Here is a 27,751-nt window from a genome sequence, read left to right as displayed (position 1 = left end):
ACTTTTAAAGATATCTATTAAACAGAAGACATTTTGTCTTATTTGTTTCAATATACATAAAAACACACACGGGAATTCTTAGAGGCATGGCATTCTAACCAGACTTCCATCGATAAACACATCAATTTAGATCCTATCTACCTTCCCTTGAAAAGAAACCAGAAAATGACATCATCCACCTTAAGAAACCAAGACCTATAAATAGAGAGGCAGAACATACCACCAGCACTTCACCAGAGCCTCTCACTGATTAAGTTACCTAGTACGGTGACAAAACGCCTGAAAACAAACCTTCCAGCTCAGCCAGCTAACTTACATAGTTATTCATAAATTTGCTTTAAAAACCACTGCATCTACTTTGTGCTAACCAATCACTTGTTATCATTTCCAATATTTGCATGGTCAGGCCTTCACCAACATATTAGGGAGACCCTGCACTCATCGTTCCATTGTGGGTGGTCAGATATTGATTGTACTCTGGTCAATTTATGCTATAATCCACATAATTACCTCATTATAGTAACATGGCAATGATGCTCTGAATGCCTCACGGTCTTGGGATTTGGGTTTTAACACTGCCTCCAGCAGGACATGCTCCACATTTCAGCCATTCTGTCAACAGCAGGCACTCTGCTTAGCTGTAGGCCTTTAACACGAGGGACAAGCTATATATTCAATTTCGTGAGGGCAGGGGATTGTTTATTCCTCAATCTCTAGAGCAATACCACTGACTGTAGACTATTAAAAGGCACTGCTCAGATGTCCTTCTTCAGGAGTTTGAACGAGTAAACTCCATCTAATAGCATATTAGGTGGAAATGAACTGGTTATATTGGGGTTTGATAAGGGCCAATGAGGGGGGGGATTGTGTGCAGCAGGTACAGACCAACTGGATCAATGGCTGTACTGTATAACATATGTAAATCTATGTAAGATGATGTCAGTGTTTCCAAGGCGAGGTGGTGATGGAAGAATGGGACTGGAAGAGTGGTGAGGGCCCTTGTGAGCATTACAAGCAGGACATAGAGGTGCTGGAGATGCAAAAGAGATTCACAAGGCTGATACCAGGACCGAAAGTCTATAGTTATCAGTAAAAACTGGGACGAGGACTCTTTTCTCTATAAAAAGTGAAGGCTCAAGGAAAAGAACAAAGAACAGGTTAATAGGCAGGTGAGCTTAAGAGAACTAAGGAAAACCTTTCTTTTAAAACCTCAAAGAAGGGTGAAGATGTGGAATTAGCTACCATAATGAGGCAAGTAGTACAGATGCATTTAAGGGGTAACTTATTTTAAAAAAACCTTTAAAAGATGAGGGTGTCACTGGCAAAGCCAGCATTTGTTGTCTGTCCATAATTCTTGTCGAGTTGCTTGCTGGATTATTTCAGAGAGCAGTTAAGAGTCAACTCAGTTGCTGTGTGCCTTAAGTCACACGTAGGCCAGAATGAGTAAGGGTAGCAAATTTTCTTCCCTAAGGGTCACTGAAGTACTAAATACATCAATTGATGATAGTTCGCATGGTTATTGTTGCCGAGGGAAGCTTTCAATTCCAGACTTTATGAAGAAAATTTAAATACCACTAGCTGCCATGGTTGGATTTGAACCAGCGTTCCCAAAGCATGAGCTTGGACCTCTCAATTACTAGCACAGTGACACTACCACTCCTCGACATCACCCCAAAGCTTCAGTCCAAACCATGAAGAGGGGCTGTACCAAAAGTTACATTTATAGAATTAGAGAAAGCAGAATGGGACAAAGCTCATTAGGAAGAATAAACACAGACATGGACTAGTCAGGTATCCATGGGAATGAGGTTATTACTTATTCAGTTGTTTGAGAACTGATGTCACATGAAGAATTCATTATTAAATAAGAATGGAAAAGGCTTTAATAATGATATGGGAGCTGAGGCGCTAAGATTTGATTATGGTTTCACAATAAAGCAAAGTTGCCATGTTTATGATTCTCAGTAATTTTTTGGGCTTGTTTTGCTGTTCAGGTGCATTTTTGTGCTGCCAACATTTGTTAGAGTGATTTGTGTCATCAATAAGTTACAATTGTAACCTTTATCCATTCATAAGAATTATCCTCACTACAAGATATCTACAATGTCAAGTTAGTTATACCGGACAGAGAATGCTATCATTTTGATCTGTTCAAACTCAAATGTTCAATATTTGTATTTATACTGGGTTTCTCTTCCCTTTAGTTGAAATGGTTGCAGGATGACCTGATGTAGAAGATTAAATTGAAGAAGCCTTTCGACAGGGCAGATATTATTTCCTCTGGTGGAGGAAACAAGAACATGAGGTGAAAACCCTAACACTGGAGGTAGGTCAGCTGGATGTGAATCAGGAAACATTTTTTCATGCAAGTCTGGAACTCTCCCTGAAAAAATAGATTACTGAGTCAATTTTCAAGACTGAAATTGGTAGATTTTTGTTGAGCAAGGGATAAGCCAAGGAAGAGAAATGGAGTCAAAATACAGATGTGCCATGATCGAAGTGAAAAGTGGAATAGGTTTGAGGGGCTGAATCCTGCTCTGATGTTCCTAAGCCAGACAATTTCTTGTGGAAAGTAGATGCTGACACAAGCTGATTGGGCTAAATTAGCCCATTTCTATGATGCAATTTAAACAGGATTTTCTACACAAGACGCTGTTCTCACACTGATCTGGCCCAGCCTTGCTTTGATCTTTGTCAACTTCAGTGTTAGCAGTAGCTGCGCGAGACCTCTGCAATTTGATCAACATAAACACAGTGTACGGCAACAACTTGTGGTCAAGTCTCCAATATCAATGCCAGGCTGCAGCTTCAGTGTAGGTGCACATTTGGACAGAACTCGGCAGAATACCCTTTGGAAGAACATTTACAACACAGTTTACAGTGATGAGAATTCAAATAGCAGATTCAAGTCCTTTTAATATTGTGCCTAAATTGCTGTTGTATGGTAAGTGGAAACTGGAAATCTCTTCACAAAAAAAAATACTGATACAATGTACAAAATGAAAATATTACAACCATGAAAGTCTAGCCATTATTACTGGGATCAGAGTTGACCCTGTCTGGCTAATACACAGAGGCTACATCTTCAGTGATTATCGCTGTGAGAGGAATCAAAGTAAATCAAGACCATTTAACTATCACATGAGCTTTAGTTATAAAGCTAGACCCCAACACAGAAAATGCATGAGCATTTGATTTCTTTCAAGTCTTTTCAGAACATTAAGTGGAATTAAAAACAAAACAGCAAGCTGTCAGATTTGGAAACAAATCTGACTCCAATGTGCCACATTTAGCCTTTCTGCTCCAGGTTTCAACACAGTGCAGTTCTATGACAATATAAAAACATCTCATTCTAATAACCAACAAAAGAATCAGCTTTACTTTACAACTGCTGAGATTGGTGGATGCTAAAGTCCTCGTAGGATTGATTAATGAACTTGAAATGTATATCTGGTTGATGCCAATTCTTGACTGCTGAGAGAAGGAAGTTAAGGCATTGCTTAACAAAACTCAAGTGTGAAGGTATATTTCACACACCAAAACCATCTCAATACTTCACATTGTGTTTCTATGGGTCTGTTTTCCAAGCCCCTTCTGATTCAGAGTAAGTAGTGTCCAAGCTAATCACACACAATGATGTAGTTAAGTGTCAAGCATTTCAAAAGACCTGACTACCATACAACAGTGCATCATGTGCGTCTTCACGGTTTTATTATGGGCTGCTCCTGTGTCATCCTAACAAGTCAAAGGACAGGACATTTCTCTCCCATCACATTTTCCCCCACCCCTTTTAAAATACATCCCTTCAACTGTTAAATGGTGCTGACAATGTCCATGGGCAGCCTTGATGCAAAGTTGTGGATGACAATTACTAAAACGCTTGTGAATCCTTCAGATTTTGCAGTCAAGGTTCTGGAGTCATTAACAACATTCTGGCTGGTAAAAAAGTTACAAGCTACCGTCAAAGCAGAGCATTTGGTTCAAATGACCTGGTTTACTCAAGTGAGTTTCGCTATTGACCAGTAACTTTTAACATTCACTGGGAACAATTTTAGTTAGAGAGAGAGGAAAACAATCTTACAAATGGGAAATTATTGCATTCAAGCCCTGTGAATACATCTCAGCTGTGGGCAAGACAGAGATGTAAGAATGTAAATATACAAAGATGGAACGAGTCCTCAAGTCTGCTTTAGTTACCACATTACATACAATTACAAATTATATATCATTTCATGTTACATATTGTTCTCAGAATCAATTAATTTGATCCTAAAAAGTATTAAGACCACTAAGTCTTAATATTGCCAATATCAGTAATATTAATTTTGGCCAGGAATACATTATCTTCATCTGAGATTAAGGCTTCTTTAGTCTTTTTTTAAATCTGGTCATTACCAATTTGCTGATTGCGGGAGCTCACTGTGAGAAAACAGTGTGTAATAATAACATTTAGTTAAATTGTTAAAACAGATTATGAGTGTGTGTTAAGCAGTGTTGAGTGAGATTTTGTCAACTCCTTTGAACACAGAATACTAATAGACACTGTGATTAGTCTGGATTACAGCCACAGCTGTAGCTTTCTACATTTAGACAGTCAAATGCACACTGCTGGAAGTCACCAAACTTCCAGGAATGAGTGACTACTCTGCTGGTCACTCAAGTGAGCTGCTCCAAAAGAAATTTGCTTTTTAAAAATTTATTCCAGGGTATGGGGCTTGCTGGTTGATCTAGCAATTATTACCCAACCCTAACTGGCCTGGAGGTAATGGTGGTGAGCTGTCTTCCGAAACTGCTGCAGTCCATGGGGTTTAAGTATACCCACAATGCCAATAGGGAGGGAGTTCCTGAGTTTTTGACCCATCCACACTGAGGCAACAGAGATATATTTCCAAGTTTGATGGTGAGTGACTTGGAGGAGAACTTGCAAGTTCCTATGTATCTGCTGCCCTTATCTTTCTAGAATGTAAAGATCATGAGTTTGCAATGTGCTCTCTAAGGAGCCTTGGTGAACTCCTGCAATGCATCTTGTAGATAGTACATATTGCTGCTGTGCATTGACGGTGGGTTGTGCTTCAAGTATTGTTATAGAACAGTGTGGGAGTGTAGCTATCAAACTCGTTACTTGTGCCTTGAAGAGAGGTGATCAGATGAGTTACTTGCTGCAGGATTCCTAGTCCCTGACATACTCATGCAGCCACTGCATTTATATGGCTAGTCCAGTTCAATTTCTGATCAATAGTAATCCCCAGGATGTTGATGTCAGGAGCTTCAATGATGGTAATTCTATTGAATGCCGAGTGCTGATGGTTAGACATTTTCTTTTCAGAGATGGTCATTCCCTGGTAATTGTGCAATGCAAATGTTATGTACCATAGGGACTTTTTAAAAAAAAAATTTTTGAAGTGTAGAAAGCTGCTGTCATGTGCAGAAACCTACAGGAATATATCAAGATCAGAGTTGGCAGCCTGTATCTCACGTCCTAGTGTCAAAATGTGTTGGTGAGTGCCAGATTAGACTATTATTCCACACTCTGCAGTTGTGTTTATTGAAGGCAGGGTGTTGGTGGTTGTGGGTTGGTTTCTGCCTTGTTTCAGGATTGTCAGATGGAACTGAATCCTCTTCACCCTGACAAGAAAAGCCAGCTTCAGCCAGGATTGAGATTTGCCACCTCGGAATAATGGGGCTCTGGCTGATTTCACTGCTTTCTCGGTCTGCTTTTTAAGCTTTCAAATGAAACACTAGTACGAATGAGGTAGGAACTATACAAGTGGTGAACTATTATTTGATGCTTTCTGTCACTTACAGCAGCATTCAACTCTTATTAATTTAACAATCTCTTCAGTTGTGATGAGTACACAATGTGTAAATTTGCAGCCACGGTATTAAATTCCAATGGTCCCATAACCAAAGGAAAGCACAGTCTATAAAAGGTGTTAACTAAATTTATTATGGTGATTGTCTGGTATTCATGTCCACTGTCTAATACTGCAAAAGCTAAACGACACGTTCTCTTTTTAAAACAAAACTCCAGTGCAAATGATGGAAGGTGAATTGCAGTGAGGGATCAGGTTGTCAGTGAGAATCAGTTTTTACCCCACTATCTTCTCTTAACTATCAGCACTCCATTAAAAGTTTCAACATGTTCTGGGTTTGTAATCAACAATGGCTGACTTGTAATACACAAGTATTTTGTTGGCTCCTGAATACGTAATGAAACGTCACAGTTACTTATCAAATGGAAAATGCTGATCCTCTTATGTTTTGGAGTGGAATTAACTGCTATTGTCTTGAGACTGTTAAGCACATGAGGGAGAAAGGGACAGAGTGAAAAGGTGAGCTGAACATAGGCTAGAGTTGATCTATTAAGCTGAATCACCTGCTGTTTGTACAGTATGAATGTTTGCATGTGACAACAAAGTTATTGCAAGAGGTAACTGAAGCAGACACGAGGAATTTACAGAGCCACTCAGGATTAAATGCTACGTTTCGGTGCACACCTCTGGCAGCAAGCAGCCAAATTCAAGTCCTTCTCCTGATTCTATCATACTGTTACGGAGTCTGGGAGCAGCATTCTGTGTACATATTATGTCCACCCTCCTCCACCACCCACCCCACCGGAGCCTTTGCTACCTCTGGACGATGTCACTGATTTCTTTCACAGACAAGAGCAGTTTGGTAAAGTCCTGGCTGGCTGAGCAAATCTGGAGCTGACGGAGGTTGCTCTCCAGCTTGTTGATAGCCTCCCTGAAGGCAAACTTGTTGCGCATCTGCTGGATGGAGTCCACGTAGCTGGTGCAGAAGGTGTACAGGTTCTTGGCTGCCTCCAGCACCGCGCTGTGACTCGCCATCTGCTCAGAGTTCCTGTCAATAGCCATGCGGAGCGCCTCAGTGCTCTCCAAAACGGTGTCCTTGGTGATATTGGCACTGGCCATCCTCTCGGGCTGAAGCCGGGTCTTGCGCAGAGACACCCTGGTGGAGATGAGGGGGATGAAGGCTGTAGTGGTGGAGGTTTGCTGTTCGGTGCTTGGGTTTGATAAGGCAGGTTGTGTGGAGGATGAGGAGGCAGCTGACGGCCTCGTTGAGGACTGGGACTTTGGTGCTGAATGGAGGGCGGGCCTTTTAACTGCATCCCCTGGTGGGGGGGCCTTTGTAGCCTCCCCACCCGAAGTGTCCATGACCGGCTTAGGCTTGACGCCTGTGGCACTCTCGGCTGTGGCCTCGTGGGTCGGACTCCGAGGCGGCCGAAGGGATTTTGTAGCTGGTGGAGGAGGGGGAGCCGGCTTGGATTTCTGCAGTTTGCCCCGGTCCCTAACGGGAGCTGACAGCAGCTGGTCAGAAGCCTGCTTGAACCGCCGTGCCCTCGAGTCCTCAGTCAGCTGATTCACTCCCCCAAGGAAAGAGGTGGAGCTCTGCTTCAGTGCAGGGGCAGCCAGGCTGGAGGAGATGGGCTCCTGTGGGGAATTTAAGGCACAAATCTTCCCACCTTCGTCCTTGTCCTTGAGGCCAAGACCACTGGACACAACAGTCCCTGGCTGCCTGCGGACAAGTTTTGGAGTCGATGTTGGTGGGCTGGAGCTGGGACTGGACTCCAGGTTAGCAAAAACATCATCATTTAACTCGTCTGTCTTTTTTGGCAGCCGAGGAGGAGCAGTCATGCTGCCCCGAGGCACCACGTCCACTTTAGTTTCATTTGTCCTTTTCCGAGGCAACGCTGGCTTCTCAGTCCTGTCACAGCCAGAGGCCAGGACAGATTCTGCCGGCTTCCCCACCGACTGGAGATCTCGGGGCAGCGTCAGTGCTTTCCTCTCCATCTCCTTGCTGCCTGGAGGCATAGAGGACGCAGAGCAAGATCTCATGAAGCGTTTGGTGTTGGAGATTGGCTCTTCTTCACTCCCCGCAGCTTTGCTGGACGTTAATGTGTTGGATTTCTTCAAATGTGGAGAGAAGAACCCAGTCGTCCCCAAGAAGCTTCCATTGGTGACTCCTCCACCTCCATTGTTTGCAGTTTGTGCCACAGTGCTAAATGAGTGCTGCAATTTACTCAGATCGATTGCGTCAAGAGGGGCTACGCTATTGAGAAAGGCTCCGTTGTTTGTATCTTTCCCAGTGCTGGTGTCTTCCAGTGCCTCTCCCTTACGCTCCACCTGCCCGTCCGTGTCTCGGAATGAGCTGCTGCGCTTGGGAGGGGCGGGTGCGGTCTTCTTCTTCTTTTTGATAAAGGAGCTGAAGATGGAGCTGGATTTGCCTTTCTCCTTGGTGAAAGACTGCAAACGGTCATCGTCCAGGTTGCTGTCCTGGTCTCTGTCCTTGCGTGGCAGCATGGGAGAAACTGCCATCTCATGATCCCCGGAATCTGTGCACACAGAAACAAACGTAAACACTCACATTCACTGGATTGTGCTCTCGGCAACCAAAATTATCCTCAGTTGTGATGAAAGGCTGCTGAGCAAAACCTTTAACTCTGCATTTCTCCATACATGCTGCCTGACAGGCTGAATGTTTCCAACACTTTTAATTTTATAACTTATGCTCTTCAATTCCAAACCAAAAAGAGCACTACTCTAAGCTGCAACAGCAGTGAGACCTAGGTGTACCTCAGAGTACAACAGGATCTTGATCAGATGGGCCAACGGACTGTGGAGTGGCAGATGGAGTTTAAGTTAGATGAATCTGAGGTGAGCAAAGGAAAATCAGGGCAAGACCTGTACACTTAACAGTAAGGTCTTGGGAGTGTTGCTGAACAAAAAGACCTTGAAATGCAGACTCATAGTTCCTAGAAAGTGGAGGTAGACACGATAGTGAAGGCAGCATTTGGTAAGCTTAACTTTATTGGTCAATGCATTGGTTATAGGAGTAGGGAAGTCATGTTGCAGCTGTACAGGATGTTGGTTTGGCACTTTTGGAGTCATGCGTGCAATTCTGGTCTCCCTGCTATCAGAAGGATGTCGAGAAACTTGAAAGGGTTCAGAAAAGATTTACAAGGATGTTGCCAGAGTTGGGTTTGAGCGATAGGGAGAGGCTGAATAGGCTGGGGCTGTTTACCCTGGAGCATCAGAAGTTGAGGGGTGACGAGTTGGACTGAAGGGCCTGTTTCCATGCCATACACCATCTTTAAGTTACTCTACATATGAGTAAGTCACTAAAAGATTGTAGGACAAATGAAGAGATGTTAATAAAGTACAAATATCCTGGGATTTATTAATAACGGCAGAGAGTACAAGGGTAAGGTAGTCATGCTGCATTTTTAGAATTGGCTAGAAGATTATATGCCGTTCTGGATGTCTTGCTTGAGGACGAACATGAATGCATCGAAAAGACAACAGAGGAGTTTTACAAAGATTGGTCACAGGTATGATAAACTTCAGTTATTAAGATACATTGGAGAAGCTGGAATTGCGTTCTGTGCAGGAGAGAAGGCTTAAAAGGGATTTGCAAGGAACTTTAAAGGCATAAGGATCTGGACAGAATAGATGATCGAAACTATCCTTACTCGTGCAAAGATTGAGAACGATAGGGCACAGGTTTAAACTAATTTACAAGAGAAGCAAACGTGATGTGAGAAGAAACCCTTTTCACTCAGTGTGGCATTCAAGGCTGGAATGTACTGCTTGGAAGTATGGTGGAGGCAGTTTCAATCAAGGCATTTAAGGAGCATTAGACGATTATTTGAATGCCCAGGTTTATGGAGACGAGCAGGAAAATGACACTAAGTCATGATGCTCATTTGGTGATCCGGTGCAGACATGGTGGGCTGTGGGACCTCCTTCAGCACTGAAACAATTCTGCAACTCTGCCGAGTGATCATACTGACTTTAGCAACAGGTACTCTACCAAAGTTAACTCTATTTGCTTGTGAGCATGGAGGGGGGAAGAAAAGATAGGTGGTTTGGCACTGTGGCTGTGCACGGTGGTTGGGGGGAAGACGGTGGGTAGGGAAAGGATGGGTTGGCACAGAGACTATTTGTGTCAGAATTGTTCGAGTGTGAGACAGATGGTAAAGCAAGGAACCTGCGTTCAAATCCAACTCAGACTAATGTGAAGAAGGGTGTTACTGGGATTTTAAAGAAAGTAGAGATAATGGATGCACTAGGGAAGCAATCTTTCAATACGTCCCAGGGTTGGAAAATTGTCAATGTAACATACTTATTCAAAAGGGCATGTAGTCAAAACTAATTTTAGGCCAGCTAACATAGCATCTGTCATTGAGAAAACAGAAATCCATTATAAATAATACATTACCAGAGCTTGTGGGAATACATAATATACCCAAGTGGACTCAGTGTGGCTTCATGAGTGGAAATCAGCCTGACAAATGTATTCAAACGCTGAGGTAACAAGCAGGATAGATAGAGGAAATAAGTAAATGTACTGTATTTGGATTTCCAAAAGGCATTCGATAAGGAACTGCATGCAAGATTATTAAGAGCCCAAGGTGTTAGGTGTAGGGTATGATGAATAGCAGGAGTGACAAAGACTTAGGAGGAAAAAAGGGGAGCATTTTCAGGTCGAATGCTTCCCAAACTAGTGGAGGGCCACAGGGATTAGCAACAGGCCCACAGTTACTTACAGTATCTATCTGAAAGATTGGAGGAGGTAAGTGAACGTACTATAGCCAGGATTATGGATGACAAAAAAGATGGGAAAGGCAAGTGTGAGAATGGCACAAGAGTTTACAAAGGGTTATAATTAGGTTAAACGAGTGGGGAAAAAGGTTGGCAGATGAAATATAATGTGGAAAATATGAGGTTATGTCTTTTGGCAGCAAGAACAGAGGAGGTGACTTCTTTAAATGGAGAAAGTCTACAGAAAACTCTGACACAGAAGCTGGGATACAGGGAAAAGGCAAGGAAGTGGAGTTAAGGCCTATTAGATCTGTCATACTCTATAGTGAATAGTGCAGCAGATTCAATGAATCAAATAGCCTAATCCTGCCCCACCATATGGTCCTGCGTAAGATGAAGCTCATAGTGCTACAATGCTGGATCACCTCCTATGGGGCAGTGATTAGCAGCTTCACCCAGAAGCCAGAGGGTGTCTGATATAGTAGAGAGAACCTTCCTGTGGATCAGAGTTGAGGCAAATTATTTGCTGCATTGTCAAGCAGGTTTTACCAAGCTTCATCTAAAATGGAGTGTGTTCTGATCCCAGGACTAACATGACACTCACTATGATCAGCACAAAAAGGGAGAAAAATAAAACAAGAATGTTAAATGTTGCACAGTAGACACACCACTCAGTATTCAACCCCTGAATATCTTATTAATGATACCGTACAATTCAACTAAGACAAGAGGTAAAACAAAACAAAATCACAGCACTTTTGTTCTGGTTTCCAGAGATCTGCACAGTTTAACTTTAGTTCTGGTACAACATATGATGTGATAAGGATAGATGAGGTGTTGGGTGGGAGGTGGTTCAGGTGCTGTATACATGCCCACACAGACCAGTTAGGATGAAACACATGCTTCTGCAAAGCCGCGTCAAGTCCGACTTTCCAAGCTCAGTGCATGACCCACACATTCCTTACTAACACCCACCCCCTGCATGAAACATACCATGTTGGCTCAAGACTTTAAATATTGAATGGGACACCTCCTGAACTTCAATTGGCTCTTTGCTCTCAGTCGTTCTGCGCAGGGTGCGTGTTTTGGTTGGCAGTTCTGGTGCCTGTGGTTTGTTGCTGCCACAGCATTTCCCTCCTTTCTTCCCGAGCTCTTTCTCAACCTCTGCAAAACACGCAACAAGGAGAACATTCCCAGACTGTTAAACAACATCTGTCATCTTCTGAATAAATCATGGTGAGCTTTTCAAAAATAAATGTAGGTGTGGGCGTTCAGACAACCTGCTCACTTCTTCAGCCAGCTGAGGTCTGGAAAGTTAGTGAACAACTAAACAACAAAAGGTGCTCAATATTTAACAGTTTACTGATCTACTAAAATAGAAAACATAGCACCATGTACCTGCTTACATTACCCACAGATTAATATTACATTTTGCATTAAAAACGAAGTTAAAAATCCAATTCTTTGATCACAAAAGAGTTGGCAGCAAATTCATGGATTTGTGCTGCAATTACTGACACACACCTTCCCCCACCAATCTCCTGGGGAAGCCTGATACACACACACATTGTAAATTGCCTGGTAGAGTTACCCCCGCCATCCCAAATGCACTGACAAACATGACACATTCCCTGAAAATATCAGAATGCTCCTTTTTGCAAATTTTGGTAATTATTTCTATATAAAATAGACATTGAGGATCCTGCAAGACACAGATATTGCCATGAATCACTGAAAATATTGGCACAATTACAATGACTTCTGTATCCTAATTTTTCAAACTCTGCTATACAAAGGTAAAGTGATGATATATTTATAGATGGAGTAAATTGTGTGGAAATACATTAAAGTGAAAATAAAATAATTTGGAATTTTGTTTGATGCACATGCTTGCTTTGGAGAGACTGAAACCAGCAGTGTCTGGTTATCTCTAATATAACTCAGATTGCCTCAGCCATAAGCACTCACCCTCTGATATACTTGATTCTTGGAACATTGTATCAAAAGCGCGATGGATATCTGCAAATGATGGTCGGTCTCCTGGGTTCCACTTCCAACCTAGAGATGAGCAACATGGTTAGAAGTTTTCTAACTGAAGTAAAGTGATAGGTAAGGGGTAAATGTAGGGGCATGGGTGCATGGCGGGTCGGTGTGGACTTGTTGGGCCGAAGGGCCTGTTTCCACGCTGTAATGTAATCTAATCTAATCTAAAGATTTCTCAACCATCAGTCACATCACAGCTGTTTTTCAATGCAAACCCACCTACGGGTTTTGAGGAAAGCCAGTAAGCTGCCTCTGTTCTTGGTGAAGGTTAAGCCCTGTGCAAAGTGCACTGTCAGCAGTGTCTGTCCAACAAGCAGCCAGCTGCAATCTCAACCCCACACTCAATAGCACCAGTTCCTTTCAGCTCAATCCACCATTCAAACCATTGTTGACTTACTAATAGACTGTTGTTTAATCATCCTTTTTTTAAATCTAGTGAAAGGTGAACATCTGACCTTCATTTCTACATGGACTGGCTGAAGTAAACAACACAGCTGCATTTTAAGTAGAACCTTGTTCAGAAACAGAGCAGGAGGATGGCATACCCACTGGGTGAGAAGTGGGGTAGGATAACCATTAGCACAAACCTGAAGGGCTAAGTAGCTTGTAAGCTCCATGTAAAGAGATTTACTTTAAGACACAAAGCAGCTCGACATTGACATAGTGACTACATTAACTTCATTTTTTTGTTTCTGAAGTTCACAGTTTTTCTGTGGTAATGTAGATATTTAGGAATCAAGACAAGGGAGAGGTCAAGGGCAAAGAATAAATCAATCCTTTGTATTTGCAGTTTTTTTTTTCAAATTACCTCATCCTGCCAAAACTATTGCTGATCAATAAGATGTTAAAATATTTTTATATGCTGCATATTTCCAATTGCCATTATTTTTGGTTATGTTTTTCTACCTTCATTGTGAGTGGCCAAGTCAACACTTCCTGGCATTCATTGTCACAATGTAGCAAGATGCAACCATTATGTGGCTCTCGTCTCAAAAGCAAGTTTCAGTATTTGGTCATGTGGCCTCTTTTGTGCTGCAAGTATTTTTAAAATTCCTTCCAAGAATTTCAGTTTTGGCAAGGTCAGCATTGATTGCTCAACTCTCTACAGCCTTTGAGTGTGTGATGGTAAGATGTCTTCTGGCCATTGTAGCACATGTAGTAAAGGCACTCCCAGTGCTTTTAGAGACTGGGTCACTGGTTTATGGGTTAACAACAGTGATGGACCAGTGGTATAGCTCCAAGTTAGGATTCTGCGTGACTATGGAGAGTAGGATCGAGGTGATGGTGTTCCCATGTACCTGCTGTCCGTCTTTCCAGACTATGGAGATCACAGGTTTGCAAAGTGCAGAAGATGCAGCAGCTAGATGCTATAGTGCAGAAGTAATATTATTACTCAAATACAAACCAAACTGGTTATAAATTAACTCCTTGTGTACTCACATGCTCGCATCAATTCATAGACTTTCTCTGGACAGCCCTCAGGCCGCTCCATCCTGTAGTCCTTTTCCAACAGGTCATAAACTTGTGAAAGGTCAATTCCAGGGTAGGGAGACATGCCATAAGTTGCAATCTCCCACAGCAGGACACCAAATGCTACAAGGAAAGTAACATGCTATGTTGGTTCAGATATAAAACATGGATTCTTTTCTTTTCAGCAATTCCAAACAAAAGCATCTGCACTATAAAGACATACCATTAATTCCACCATGAGACAAATTGGTTTTGTTCACACAACAATTCTAAAAAATGGTCAAATTACTGAAGAGAAACAAAATAAACACTGGCAGGATGATTTAATTATATATTTGTGGAGGGTAGTTGGCTTCAGGATCTGTTACAGTTAAAAAGGACTGAAGGTTAAGATGGATATTCATTCATGTCTTCCATATTATTTCAACCCATTCAGCAATGATCACTGATAACACAATCATAAGGTGATAGGGGTTGGGCAGGAAGGGATTGAAAAATGAATTAGATAAAACACACAAAAACTAAACGTTGCCGCTGAAACCAAATGCTAACAACTCAGCTTCTTGACATTGTAGGCATCAACCAACACACCCGCAGGCAGCAACTAGTAACAGTCATCAGACTTGGATGCCAGAGTTGCAAGACATAATATAAGTAAGGTAGGGGGGCTGGAAGAGGAGGGAAATTCAGAAGGTGGTTCAAGCTGATTGTTTGCATTTATTTTTAAATAGGGTGATGTTTCTTTAAGGTGAAAGTGAGGACTACAGATGCTGGAGATCAGAGTCTAGATTAGAGTGATGCTGGAAAAGCACAGCAGGTCAGGCAGCATCTGAGCAGCAGAAAAATTGAAATTTCGGGCAAAAGCCCTTCATCAGGAATGAGGCAGGGAGTCTGGGGTGGAGACATAAATGGGGGGTGTGCTGAGGAGAAGGTAGCTAAGAGTACAATAGGTGGATGGAGGTGGGGATGAAGGTGATAGGTCAGAGATGAGGGTGGAGTGGATAGGTGGGAAGGAAGATTGGCAGGTAGGACAGGTCATGAGCATAGTGCTGAGCTGGCAGGTTGGAACTGGGCTAAGGTGGGGGGAGGGGAAATGAGGAAACTGGTGAAGTCCAGTTTCTACAACTGGTGATGTTTCTTTAACTAGAGTTCACTGTTCCAGATAGTTTCCTCCAAAACACTTGCACTCAGTGCAATAATTTTAACAATGTATGTTATGAATATTCAGGAGCAACAACCACATACTTACCCCACACATCGGATTTGATTGAAAATTTGTTGTATGCCAAACTTTCTGGAGCAGTCCATTTAATGGGAAACTTTGCCCCAGCATGTGCTGTATATGTATCCCCTGTCATTAATCTACTTAGTCCAAAATCAGCCACTTTAACCAAGTGGTTCTCCCCTACAAGGCAGTTCCTAGCGGCAAGATCCCTAGGAAAACAGTAAAAGGAAGAATCAGATTCTGAGTGAAAGTTAAAGAAACAATTAGACCCTGTGAGAAATTACAACTTGATGCTAGAAAAGATCTAAGTTAAAATTAGATTGCTTGGATGCTGTATTTGCCTTGAAGGAACCTGCAGCAGTTTGCTAAAGACTCCATTGCTTAGATTAAAATGGCCCATCATTTTAAACACACGGATTTTAATTTTAAAATAGCAATTCCCTCTCCGCAAATACAAAATGCACCTGTAGAAAATAATTCAATCCTGAGTGTCCAGTATATATGGAGCAAGTGCACAAATAATACTTTACTTACAGAAAACATTTTGCAAAGGAATTTTTCCGCACCTTGAAAATAATCAACTTTCACTTCGACATAAACACGCTATCACAGCATGTGCAATGAACTCAGTGACACAGGCTCTTTTTGCATCAGTGAAGGAGCTTAGGTTTGTCCAAACCAGTGCTATGTTAACGATTGCAGTCAATGACACAACAGGTCTTAGCTAGAAGAGAGATGACTGGGTAATGCTAACACTGTACTCTATTCTACTAGGAGCTAGCATGTAAATATAAGTGTGACAAATTTGCTGCAGTGAACCATAGTCTTACCTGGTGAACTTAATCACACTCTGAGTACTAGGGCAACGTACCTGTGAATGAAATTTTTCTTCTCCAAATACTCCATCGCAGAGGAGATCTGAGTTGCCATGTATAGCAGCACAACAGCATTCACTTCCTCCTTGTTGCAATCACGTAGATAATCTAGAAGGTTACCGTGAGTCATAAACTCCGTGATGATGTAAAACGGAGGCTCCCGGGTACATACACCTTTGGAAAGAAATAACACAAGGACTTATCATAGAATGTGAATAATACATTTACGTGGTGTACAATTATAACATGTGTTGGGTGAGTGAACTATTGCACAGCACCAACTTGTGAAAGTGGCTTTCTAAATAAACTTTTAAACTGAAGACTTGTGTTCCATGTAGCCTATTCTTCCAAATCTTCCAATCAGGTTACTGGCTGCCATTTTAGAGCAACCTATTTTTGTGTCTCCTTTCTTAACAGAGATTCACTGTTCTATTAAAACCCTGCCTTGGTTTCTGTTACAACTGTTATACATATACAAAAACAGTAGAAAGGGAAAGATTAGCTAATTCATTAAACTGTTTGTAACCTGCTCCCAGTTTCATCTCATTCTTACTAAAAGTTAAGTTCCAACTTGATACCATGAGTTTTAAAAAGAGAATTCCCAAAGTCCTCAAATCCAGTACATTCAAGAAAACCATCTCAAATCTTAAAATTTTCAGTAGAGCAATTACATTTTTAAAAATCAAATCCTAATAACATTAACTAGGTTATACAGGAGTCGAAAAACATCCCAACTTGCTTTAGCAGAATGTCCATGATTCCCTCTGTAAATCTTCCTCCCTTCCTTAAAACATGCTTTGTTGGCCAAGCTTTTGTCACCTGCTCAAATATTTGCTGATTAAACAATGAGTGAGCTTCGAACATGAAATTTACCAACACAATGTACAGTTGAGGTGAATTGCATAGATACATTTAAGGAAAGCTCAATGTACACTTGAGAAAGAATAAATGGCCCTGCTAATAGGGTTAGGTGAAAAGAGGCTTGTGCAGAGTGTAAACACTCCACAGATCAGCTGGGCACAGCTTCTTTGCTACACATTCTAACTCTGTACAGTTCTGATACACAGTGAACTGCGCCATCACCGAGTATAAACATTGCCTCAGAAGTAACAAATATGTTAAAAAAAACTACAGAATGACTATTTGTAGATTACTCTAAAGATTTCATGAGTCAAAGATCATACTTAGGGTTCAAGGTTTCGCAACATATTACGTCCAGCAAATTCAAGTGAAACTGCAAACTGCGATGCAGTCAGTTCAATATATTTCAGGACTGCTGTCAGCACATGTAGTTCACTCTTCAATATTCCATTCCCAATGATAGTTCAGTACACAGGATGCTGTTTAACCTACTGAAAATGTAACCTCATTAAACATGCAGCCACAATTATTTTTTTCATAGGTTTAGAAAATACCTCTGGTGATGTTTTGATTCTACATTGTAGTTATTCACTCTATTCTCCAGCCTGTTTTTTATGTCCTTTAAAATATTCACCTTCAAAATTTAGCTTCTCTTAATGCCAAAAATGTTCTCCCCGTGTCTGCGTGGGTTTCCTCTGGGTGCTCCGGTTTCCTCCCACAGTCCAAAGATGTGCAGGTCAGGTGAATTGGCCATGCTAAATTGCCCATAGTGTTAGGTAAGGGGTAAATGTAGGGGTATGGGTGGGTTGCGCTTCGGCGAGTCGGTGTGGACTTGTTGGGGCGAAGGGCCTGTTTCCACACTGTAATCTAATCTAATCTAATTAAAATCCTGTAGCCCCTTCAAGTAATGCAATCCAAAATCCATTGACAATTTGTGTTAAACCAAGTTGCTGCTAATTCCTGATCTTTGTGCTTTTATTTATAGATCCGTGTTTTCAAATTTAAATTCTTCATGTGCCATTAATGAAGACAATTTCTCTTTCTAAACAACAGTGCACTCATACACTTGACAGTAATAAGTCACCTCATCTGAACACTTACCTAGCAGCTGTACCAGATTAGGATGCTTAATTTCCTTCATAACTGCAGCCTCTTTCAAGAATTCTTCCACTTCCATGGTATCTTCCTGCAGAAGGAGAAGAGCTCTGCATTAATCCTGGAGGAGCAAAGAGTAGGGGGGTCCTACACAAGAGAAATTGGGATGTATCCACTAGCAACATTAATTGCTCTGCTGCAAGAACAGACAACAGGCATTAGGTTAATCTCAAACACACCACGTGACTTACTCATATTTGTAGCTGAAATATCAGTGCCTTTTCCCTGCAAACAACATACTCTATTTGTCAACAGGACTCGTGTACCAAAATGTTTTTTTTATATATGATTTGGAGATGCTGGCGTTGGGCTGGGGTGTACAAAGTTAAAATTCACACAACACCAGGTTATAGTCCAACAGGTTTATTTGGAAGCACTAGCTTTCAGAGCGCTGCTCCTTCATCAGGTGGTTGTGGAGAATAAGATTGTAAGACACAGAATTTATGGCAAAGGTTTACAGTGTGATGTCACTGAAATTATATATTGAAAAAAACTTGGATTGTTTGTTAAGTCTCTCATTTTTTAGAATGAGCATGTTGGTTTCAATTCTTTCATAAGTAAATTGCAGAACATTTTTAAAAGTTACATTCTCAGGTGAACTTTAACCATTGTGGTCATGTCGGCCCAGATAATGCACTGAAGGTGTGAGGTGCCCTGTGTGAGGTTGTCTGTGCCACAATGGTCAGACTGATTCTAATCTAAAAAAACAGATTTGTAGAATCTTACATGGATTCATGCAGTTTTTGAGCAAAAGAAAATGTAATTCTGCAAGTACAAATTCACTTCACAAACTTTTGTGTGTATATGTGCATGTGGATGGGTTTGCGTTGGGCCAGTTACGAGTGTCTGTGAGATTGAGAGTGTAAAGGGGTAAAGGGGTGTTGTCCGATTTTTAACTTTTTTATATATGGATATACAAACACATGTAGGAAGTTGTAGTCATATCTGGAATACATATATGGGAGACAATAAGATTACCATTCCAGAATTAAGTTCAACATATTATATGTCAATATAGCACCTATGGCTGTAATGTGTATTCTGCTTAATATTCCTATGCCAAAAAAACTGAGGAGGTGCTAAAGAGAAATACTTTGATTGGAAAGCACAGGTTAAAAAGGACCGTGGAGCAGATTCATAGAACATAGAACACTACAGCACAGTACAGGCCCTTCAGCCCACAATGACGTGCCGAGTATTTACCTTAATTTAAGATCAATCTTACCTAAACACCCCTCAATTTACTGCTGGCCATGTGCTTGCCCAGCAGTTGCTTAAATGTCCCTAATGTCTCTGACTACCACCACCAATGGCAGTGCATTCCATGCACCCAAAACCTTGCAGCTCTATTACTCAACCCCCTTGTTAATGAAAGCCAAAACACCATACGCCTTCTTAACAACCCTATCATAACTCAGTGGTTAGCATTGCTGCCTCACAGCACCAGGGTCTCAGGCGACTGACTGTGTGGAGTTTGCACATTCTCCCCGTGTCTGCGTGGGTTTCCTCTGGGTGCTGCGGTTGCCTCCACAGTCCAAAGATGTGGTCAGGGTGAATTGGCCATGCTAAATTGCCCATAGTGCCAGGTGCATTAGTCAGAGGGAAACAGGTCTGGGTGGGTTACTCTTCGGAGGGTCGGTGTGGACTGGTTGGGGGCCGAAGGGCCTGTTTCCACACTGTAGGAATCTAATCTTGGTTGGCAACTTTGAGGGATCTATGTATGTGGACCCCAAGATCCCATTATTCCTCCACACTGCCAAGAATCCTCTCTTTAACCCTGTCTTCAGCATTCAATTTCAACTTCCAAAATGAATCACTTCACATTTATCCAGGCTGAAGCCCATCTGCCACTTCTCAGTCCAGCTCTGCATTTTGTCAATGTCTTGTTGTAGCCTGCAACAGCCCTCAACACTATCTACAACACCATTGACTGTTGTGTCATCGGCAAACTTACTAACCCACCCTTCCACTTCTTCATTCGAGTCACATATAAAAACTACAAAGAGCAGAGGCCCAAGAATAGATCCCTGTGGGACACCAGTGGTCACCAACCTTCAGGCAGACTACTTTCCATCCACTCCACTTGCTGTCTTCTTTTGGCCAGCCAATTCTGTATCCGGACAGCCAAATTTCCCTGTATTCCATATCTCCTAACTTTTTGAATGAGCCTACCATGGAGAACCTTATCAAATGCCTTACCGAAATCCAAATACACCACATCTACTGTTCGACCTTCATCAACTTGTCTCGTCACATCCTCAAAGAGCTCAATAAGGCTTGTGAGGGATGACCTGTCCCTTATGAAGCCATGCCGACTTAACTTTAATCAAACTATATTTTTCCAAATAGTCATAAATCCTATGTCTTTAAATCCTTTCCAATACTTGCTTACCACAGACACAAGACTGACTGGTCTGTATTTCCCAAGGATTTTCCTATTTCCTTTCTTGACCAGAGGAACAACGTTTGCCTCTCTCTAATCATCCGGTACTACCCCCATGGAGAGTGAGGACGCAAAAGTCATTGACAGAGGTGCAGCAATCTCATTCCCCATTTCCCATAATAACCTTGGATATATCTGGCCCAGCCCAGGGGACTTGTCTCTCTTGATATATCCACTTTCTTAACATCAATCTGTTCAAGCCTATTAACCTGGTCCACGGAGTTCTCACTATTAACAAGGTCCATCTCTCTAGTGAATACTGAAGCAAAAAACCCACTTAGGGCCTCCTCTACCTCTTCAGACTCCAGACACAAGTTCCTCCACTATCCCTGGTCGGCCCTACCCTTTCTCTGACCATTCTCTTATTCCTCACTTAAGTGTAGAACGCCTTTGGGTTTTCCCTAATCCTTCCCACCAAGGCTTTTTCATGCCCCCTCCTAGCTCTCCTCAGTCCATTTTGGAGTTCTCTCCTAGCTACCCTGTAATCCTCTAAAGCTATGCCAGAGCCTTGCTTCCTCAACTTGAAGAAAGATTCAATAGTAACTCTCAAAAGGGAGCTGGATACAGACTTGACAGAAAAAAATGCACCGATAAGGGAAAAGAGTGGGATTAATCGGATAAGGCATAAGAGCTGGTATAGACATTGTGGGCTGAATGGCCTCCTTTGGTACTGTTATTTTGCAACTCTATGAAGAAACTCACATTTATATCACATCTTAAGGGATATAGAAATATCTCAAAATACGTCATTTAAAATGAGGTACATTGGAGGTAGCAGCTTTGATGTACAAGTACACCACAAACAGCAGTGAATGACCAGTTAAACCTGCCTGAGACAGTGCCTGTCATACTGTTGCTCTTCCACTTTATTTCCCCTGACTACCTGGACACTTTATCCCATCACCATTGCTTCCTTGAGAACAGCACCTTTTAGTGAGTACCGTACAGACACACCTTCAAACAAACAATCTGGCTTGCGTCGACTGCAATCATTTTGAGGAACTTCTGAGTTGCACAATGAGCTGAAAGAATCCCTTAATGTGCTGAGTAAAGTGGAAACTTTATGTGGTTTGTAAGACAAGCCGTGGGTGGATTTCGCTGCCAAGTGGTAACGTTTACTTGTTCTTGGGATGTGGGTGACACTGGCATTGCCCATCCCTAGTAATTCGGAAAACATGAAGAATCCAACCACACAGTTTGGAACTGGCACATGCCAGGTAGAAGTGGCAGTGCATTTGACCAATTTATTTCAAATGCAACATCAACCTTCTTTGTGGGATTTGAATCTCTGACAATGATACAAGGCAAAAGTATACGATAACGCTCGAGCAAAACTGTTCTCTGCCAACGTCAGTTAGAAATAGTTATGTGTAGGAATGAGTTACTTGTGACACCATGAATTCAACAGGCAGCTCGCAATTGATAATATCAGTGACATATTTACTTGAGGAAAAATGCATCAAAGCTGAATATACTCTCAAACTAGACTTCACTCAAGGAAGACACAGCAGGAACCATTGAGATTAAACATCTTGAATACAGAAGTCCAAAGGAAAACCACTTTACAGTCACACTGGTTGTACTCGTTCAAGATCCAGGCCAGCCTGTGGGCGAATTCTCTCTACTTTAACATGACTAACCACGTCATTTTCAAGAAATATGCAACAACTAGAGGATCTAGTTTGCAGATGGGTTACATCCGCAGTCTGGAAGTCAATCAGTGAAGATGTAAGCTCACTTCAAACCACAGATACTCATAACAGAATCTGTAATTCAGTCAATCATATCAGTCTGGACTTTGTAATAAATAGTGCAAAGATAATTCCTCTATTGAATGCTCTACTGTGTGCACCAGTGCTTCCAATATTTGGCTATTTTGCCTTTAAAGGATACAATGTTCCTTAAAGTCTATTATGAAATTGAGATGCAAACGTCAGGTCAGGAAAGCTATAACAATAGGATACAGTAAACATCCTATGTTAAAATATTGGACACATCACACTTGGTTTCAAACACAAACATGAAGAACTTCATCAGGGACCACACCTTTACAGACACGCTGCACTGACCCGGTTCTCATGCCATGCTGCCTGATTTGGGACTGAGCTGTATCACACATGTCCCACCTTCACTTTGGGACTGTCTCAAATCTGAACCAATTCTCACTACAAAGGTTCACTGGGTACTCCTTGATGTCAGTGCCCAATTGTAAATGAACTCTGCTGTGGGAAACTTAAAGAAAGCAAGGCTGCTCAACAGATTATACACTGGTCTAATTAGTTAGATTCCCACTTACAAGGAATAGCTTTCCTCTCATCTTCAAAGCAATTACAGCATATGTCAAAATAAAAAGCACAAATTTATCCTTATACAGCACCTTTCACATCCTCAGGATGTTCCAAAGCATTACACAACCTGAAGTACTTATTAAAAGCATGGCCACAATTGTTTGGTCAGATTTGCAGGTAACTTGCACGTATTCAAGTCCCATCAGCAACAATAGATAACAACCAGATTATCTATTGCAGATGTCAATAAGGAAGGTAATGTCAGCTGTTCAACTCTCTGCTGTTTGAGGAAGATGCCAGGGTGACCCTCGTGTCCACCTCAATAGGCAGTCAGGGTCATGGTTTAAAACAGAAATACTGAATGAAGGCCATCCAGCCCACTGCACCTGTGCAACTCTACAAGACAGCCATCCAATTAGTTACCATCCCTTGCTCCTTACCTCATCCCAAGGACAGCATCTCTGAAGAAGTGTCAGTCCAGATCTCATGCTCAAATCACAGGAATGAAGTTTGAATCAAGATCCTTTGGACTATAAAATTCTTTCATTATCACCGAGCCCAAGCTGAATGTAACTTCTGTATCATCAGGGACTTTATTATCAAAGCTCTACTTTGTATGCTTCTTCACTCCTAATCATAGCTCGACTTGTAAAGAATCTTCACCAATATTGTAAGATTGGTCATTTAATATACTTCCCACTTAGAGCAAAACTGAACTCATGACCATTGGGAACTGAGCTTAGCCAAGGTAACACTGAAACTGGTCTCAAATGCCACAGCTGGCCTCACCTACAAGTGAGGAGAACAGAAGTTGGTGGGACGTCGCTCTGATGTTAAACTGCATTGCGTGGGGATGTTAAAGAGAATTCAATGGGAACTGCGCGATTGGTGGGTCGCTAGTGGATCAATTGGATATTAGATGTGATTAAGTTATTTGTTCAAACGTACATTACACCCATCCAGCTCCAATTTCAGAATGGACCTTAAAGTGAGCATGTTGTATCGTTGACATAGGAGAATCATCTGCTCAAAATCATTACCAACTTTTTCCTTACCAGCAATTCAATGTGGTAATGTGCCTTGGGAAGTTTTGCAGTATTAAAGATGCCTCATAAAAACAAGTTGTTCTTATGTTAGTTCAGGAAGATGAAAAACAATCATTTTAAGTGGAGGAGTTGAATCGGAAGACTTTCACCCACATTTAAAAAACAAACAAACATTCTCCACTGCGAGGTTCTCCATATCTGAGGTTCCAATTTACTGGAGAGTTTTCACTGAACTACATTCATTTGCAAAGCTGTATCAACACTTCTCAAGTGAAACTTAATTCAACACCTCAAAGGCAGTCAACTCAAAAATAAACTCTCCAGTCTGTATACAAGTTTAGAAGGATGAATCCTGAGAGGGTATTTAGGGTAACATTCCTCCTGGTGTGGCATGATGACCTTCCAACCTCCTGACATGGCATGTCACTGGTGCAGTGTGGAGCCAGGTGCCAATGTGGTCCGTTGGACTGAACTTTTATTTCTGCAATGCTAAACATTTTATTTCTCTATTGTCTAAGATCTTGTAACTAAAGCAACTGTGCCTAGGTACTTTTGTATCTAAGTTGATGCTGTATTTGGCAACATATAAACTTTTCACTATACTCATTGAGCATATGTGACAATAAAGACTATTCTCTTCTAATGTTTTATCTGCTGAATTCTGGGTAACACTGGAGCATCATGAAAAGTTAATGAAAATTTAAATTGATCCGAACGTCAGGCTTCTGCTCCAGTTTATTAATGTGCATCTACTACAGTGCACACGAAGATACCTAGCTCAATCGCTTAAAATTCCATATGTACAATTCAACCAAATGTGGCAAGATTATGTCATGCTCAAGTCAAACACTAGGAGGGGCTAATGGCACACAATAACTATCATACAATCGGGCAACAGGACACAAACTGGGTAGACTTTGTTTCCCAGGCTGTGGGTGGGTTTTCTGATTTTACCTTGACAGCCTGTATCCCAAGTGGTGAACACCCTGTTGGACAATTGGTGCTGTGACCTCTCAGGTGAGTCTATTATATTGAGCCTGGAGATAGGTAAACAGCCGAGGCCATCAAAACCAAACAGGGAGATTGTTCAGTCACAAGACATTCACATAAGCCAAAAGCCTTGTTAAAAAGAGGTAAACTTAAATCTACCGTACAGGATCCTTCACTGTAGTTCAATATCTGTTCACTATTCTGTCAGTCATTTTTACTTTTCAATAAATTGAGTTGTATTCGCTGATAGCTACAAAAAGACTGCTCCCAGTCAATCACATACCAGCAAAGACAGGCATCCAGTCCAACCACATATACTAAAATGAGAACCTGCATTTTGAAAGCAGTGTTACATGACATTATTTTTCAAACATCTGAAAGGCAACTCACAGATAATGAACTTCATGTGCAGTGACTGTCTGCAGAAACCTTGAAGTTAAACAGGTTTGGGGAATAAATCAAGGTTGGACAATCCCTACAGCTAAGGCAGCTACTGGTAGGAAGGTAAATGGACTATTTCATGTGAAGTGGGTTCCTCATGTGATCAGGAAAAAGTGAGGCCTGCAGATGCTGGAGATCAGAGTTGAAAGTGTGGTGCTGGGAAAGCACAGCAGGTCAGGCAGCATCTGAGAAGCAGGAGAATAGACATTTCTCAATAAATGAACCGCCAATTCTCCTCCTCCTCAGATGCTGCCTGACCTGCTGTGCTTTTCCAGCACCATACTCTCGACAGCAATGTGATCGGGGACTGGTTTCTGTTTCCTACATTGAAAATCAACTCAGAACTGTATACTTTAATTTCAGGTACACCACTATGCTTCCCCTCCCCTTAACCATTTTCTCTGATCATTCCTCATTTTCACCCCATCTTTTGTCCCATTCCTGATTTTCCACTTTGCCTCTATTCCTGTCTTCAGAGCCAACCTGGTTGCTGATTCACTTGTATTCACACTCACTGAACAGAATCCTCAGTACCACTCAAAGTCCAAGCTTTAATAGAAAACAGTTCCTGCTTCTGTGGGTCTGGGAGAGTGTCACATCCTGCAGTTGCTCTGTCACACTCCAGGATAAAAATCAAACAACTCGCATTTCTAGAGCATCTTTAACTCAGTTACAGGGAGGTGATAGTGACTGACCTTGACATCAAGGCACCATTGATAGACTGTGGTAGCAAGGAGCCCAGTAAAAGTGAAGTCAGGGGATAGTGTCTCCATTTGTTAAAGTGATACCTAGCACAAAGGAAGATGAATGTGGTGGTTGGGGTGCCTATCATTCAGCCAGGGAGCATCTCTGCAGAGGCACCTCAGGGTAGTGACCAAGGCTCTATCATCTTCAGCTACTTCGTCAATAACTTCCCTCCATCATAACTTTTGAAATGGAGATATTTGTGGATGACTGCACAATGTTTCATATAATTTACAAGTCCTCAGATAAAGCATCATGTGTTCATATGCTGTAAGGCCTGAACAACATTCGGATTTGAGGTAATTTTTAACTATTAATAGCCACGTCACACAAGGGCCAGGCAATGACCATCTCCAACAAAAAAAAAAGTGTAACCATCTTAGCCTTGCCATTTGATGACCTTACTATCATTGAATCCCTAACTAACACCATCCTGAGGATTATGATTGAACTGGACAAGCCACGAGAATACAGTGGCTACAAGAACAGCTGACGGACTGAAGAATTCTGAGTTGTGCTACTCACATGCTAACTTCCAGTAGCCTGTCATGTATGTATAAGACACAAGTCAGGAGCGTATGGAACATTCTCTAGTTGCTTGAATGAGTGTGGCTCCAACAACATTCAAGAAGCTAGATACACTTCAGGACAAAGCAGGCTGTTTACAGCAGACTATCCACCAGCTTGAATATTCACCTCCTGCACCAAAAATGGACAGTGGCAACAGTGACAGTGAAGAAACACCATCCAAGACAGGATGGTGTGTGGCTTTATGGAGAACTTACAGGTGGTAAGTGTTCCCAGTCATCTACTAGCATTTGCTTTCGAGATGGTACAGGCCATGGGTTTGGAACATGATGTCAAAGGGAACTGTCCTTTTTCATGGGGAAATATTGGACTTGCCAGTGACGTCCATAGCCCACAAAAGAACAAACAGTAAAGTGTGTCAGCATGACAGGAGCTATTAGCCAGCACTTGTCAAAGAAGGGGATATTTGGGCAGGTGACCAAACATTTGGTTGAAGAGGTCATTCTTAAGGATACTTTTTAAAAGGAAGAGAGAGAAATTGAGAGTCAGCAAGATTTAAGAATAAACTTCTTGATAGCTGAAGGCAAAATACCCAATGGTGGGACCGAGAGTGTGGGAAGTAAACAAGAGCCCAAAGATGGAAGACCATGGGTTGCACAGCTGAAGGGAGGTTCCTGAAACTCGGAGGGATGAGGCCATGGAAGAAATGAACACAAAGCAAGAACCTTTTAATGTTAAAGTACTGTCAGACCAGGAGCCAATGTACATCAGTGAGCAGAAGGATTGATGAATGAATAGACTTAGTATGTGTCAAGAGACAAGTGGTAAAGTGTTGGATGAATTCAAGTTTATTCTAAGTGGAAATAGAAGCTGGAGTTGGATTGGACTCAAGGTCAAGCAGAGGAGCACTGGAATAGCTGTGCCTGTAGGTTAAAGAACATTGTTAAGCCAGGATTTACCAGTGAAAGCAGGAAATTGCAATCCTTGCGGGAGGGCAGGACTTTGCAACAACTTGTCTGAATCATGAAAAAATTGGATTGGTCTGAAGTATTTCAGATAATCGGCCTCCAGCCCAAAATA

At 41.8% G+C, this 27,751-nt stretch overlaps 1 protein-coding gene across 1 annotated transcript in view; it reads right to left on the bottom strand.

Moving 5' to 3' along the window:
- Nucleotides 1–214: 214 nt before the first annotated feature.
- Nucleotides 215–27,751, bottom strand: part of abl1 (c-abl oncogene 1, non-receptor tyrosine kinase) — a 112,272-nt gene continuing 84,735 nt past the window's right edge. The window contains exons 5-11 of the mRNA XM_043720556.1: nucleotides 18,138–18,222; nucleotides 16,172–16,349; nucleotides 15,325–15,509; nucleotides 14,046–14,198; nucleotides 12,531–12,620; nucleotides 11,556–11,726; nucleotides 215–8,353 (exon numbers count right to left, since the gene is read on the bottom strand). Of these exons, the coding sequence (XP_043576491.1) occupies nucleotides 6,627–8,353; nucleotides 11,556–11,726; nucleotides 12,531–12,620; nucleotides 14,046–14,198; nucleotides 15,325–15,509; nucleotides 16,172–16,349; nucleotides 18,138–18,222 (2,589 nt within the window). The 3' untranslated portion in view covers nucleotides 215–6,626. The remainder of the gene's footprint in view (nucleotides 8,354–11,555; nucleotides 11,727–12,530; nucleotides 12,621–14,045; nucleotides 14,199–15,324; nucleotides 15,510–16,171; nucleotides 16,350–18,137; nucleotides 18,223–27,751) is intronic.

This window comes from Chiloscyllium plagiosum, chromosome 30 (genome assembly GCF_004010195.1).
Source record: "Chiloscyllium plagiosum isolate BGI_BamShark_2017 chromosome 30, ASM401019v2, whole genome shotgun sequence".
Taxonomy (NCBI): domain Eukaryota; kingdom Metazoa; phylum Chordata; class Chondrichthyes; order Orectolobiformes; family Hemiscylliidae; genus Chiloscyllium; species Chiloscyllium plagiosum.
Note: the sequence above shows the minus strand (reverse complement) of the source record. Positions and strands in the feature narration are given on the sequence as shown.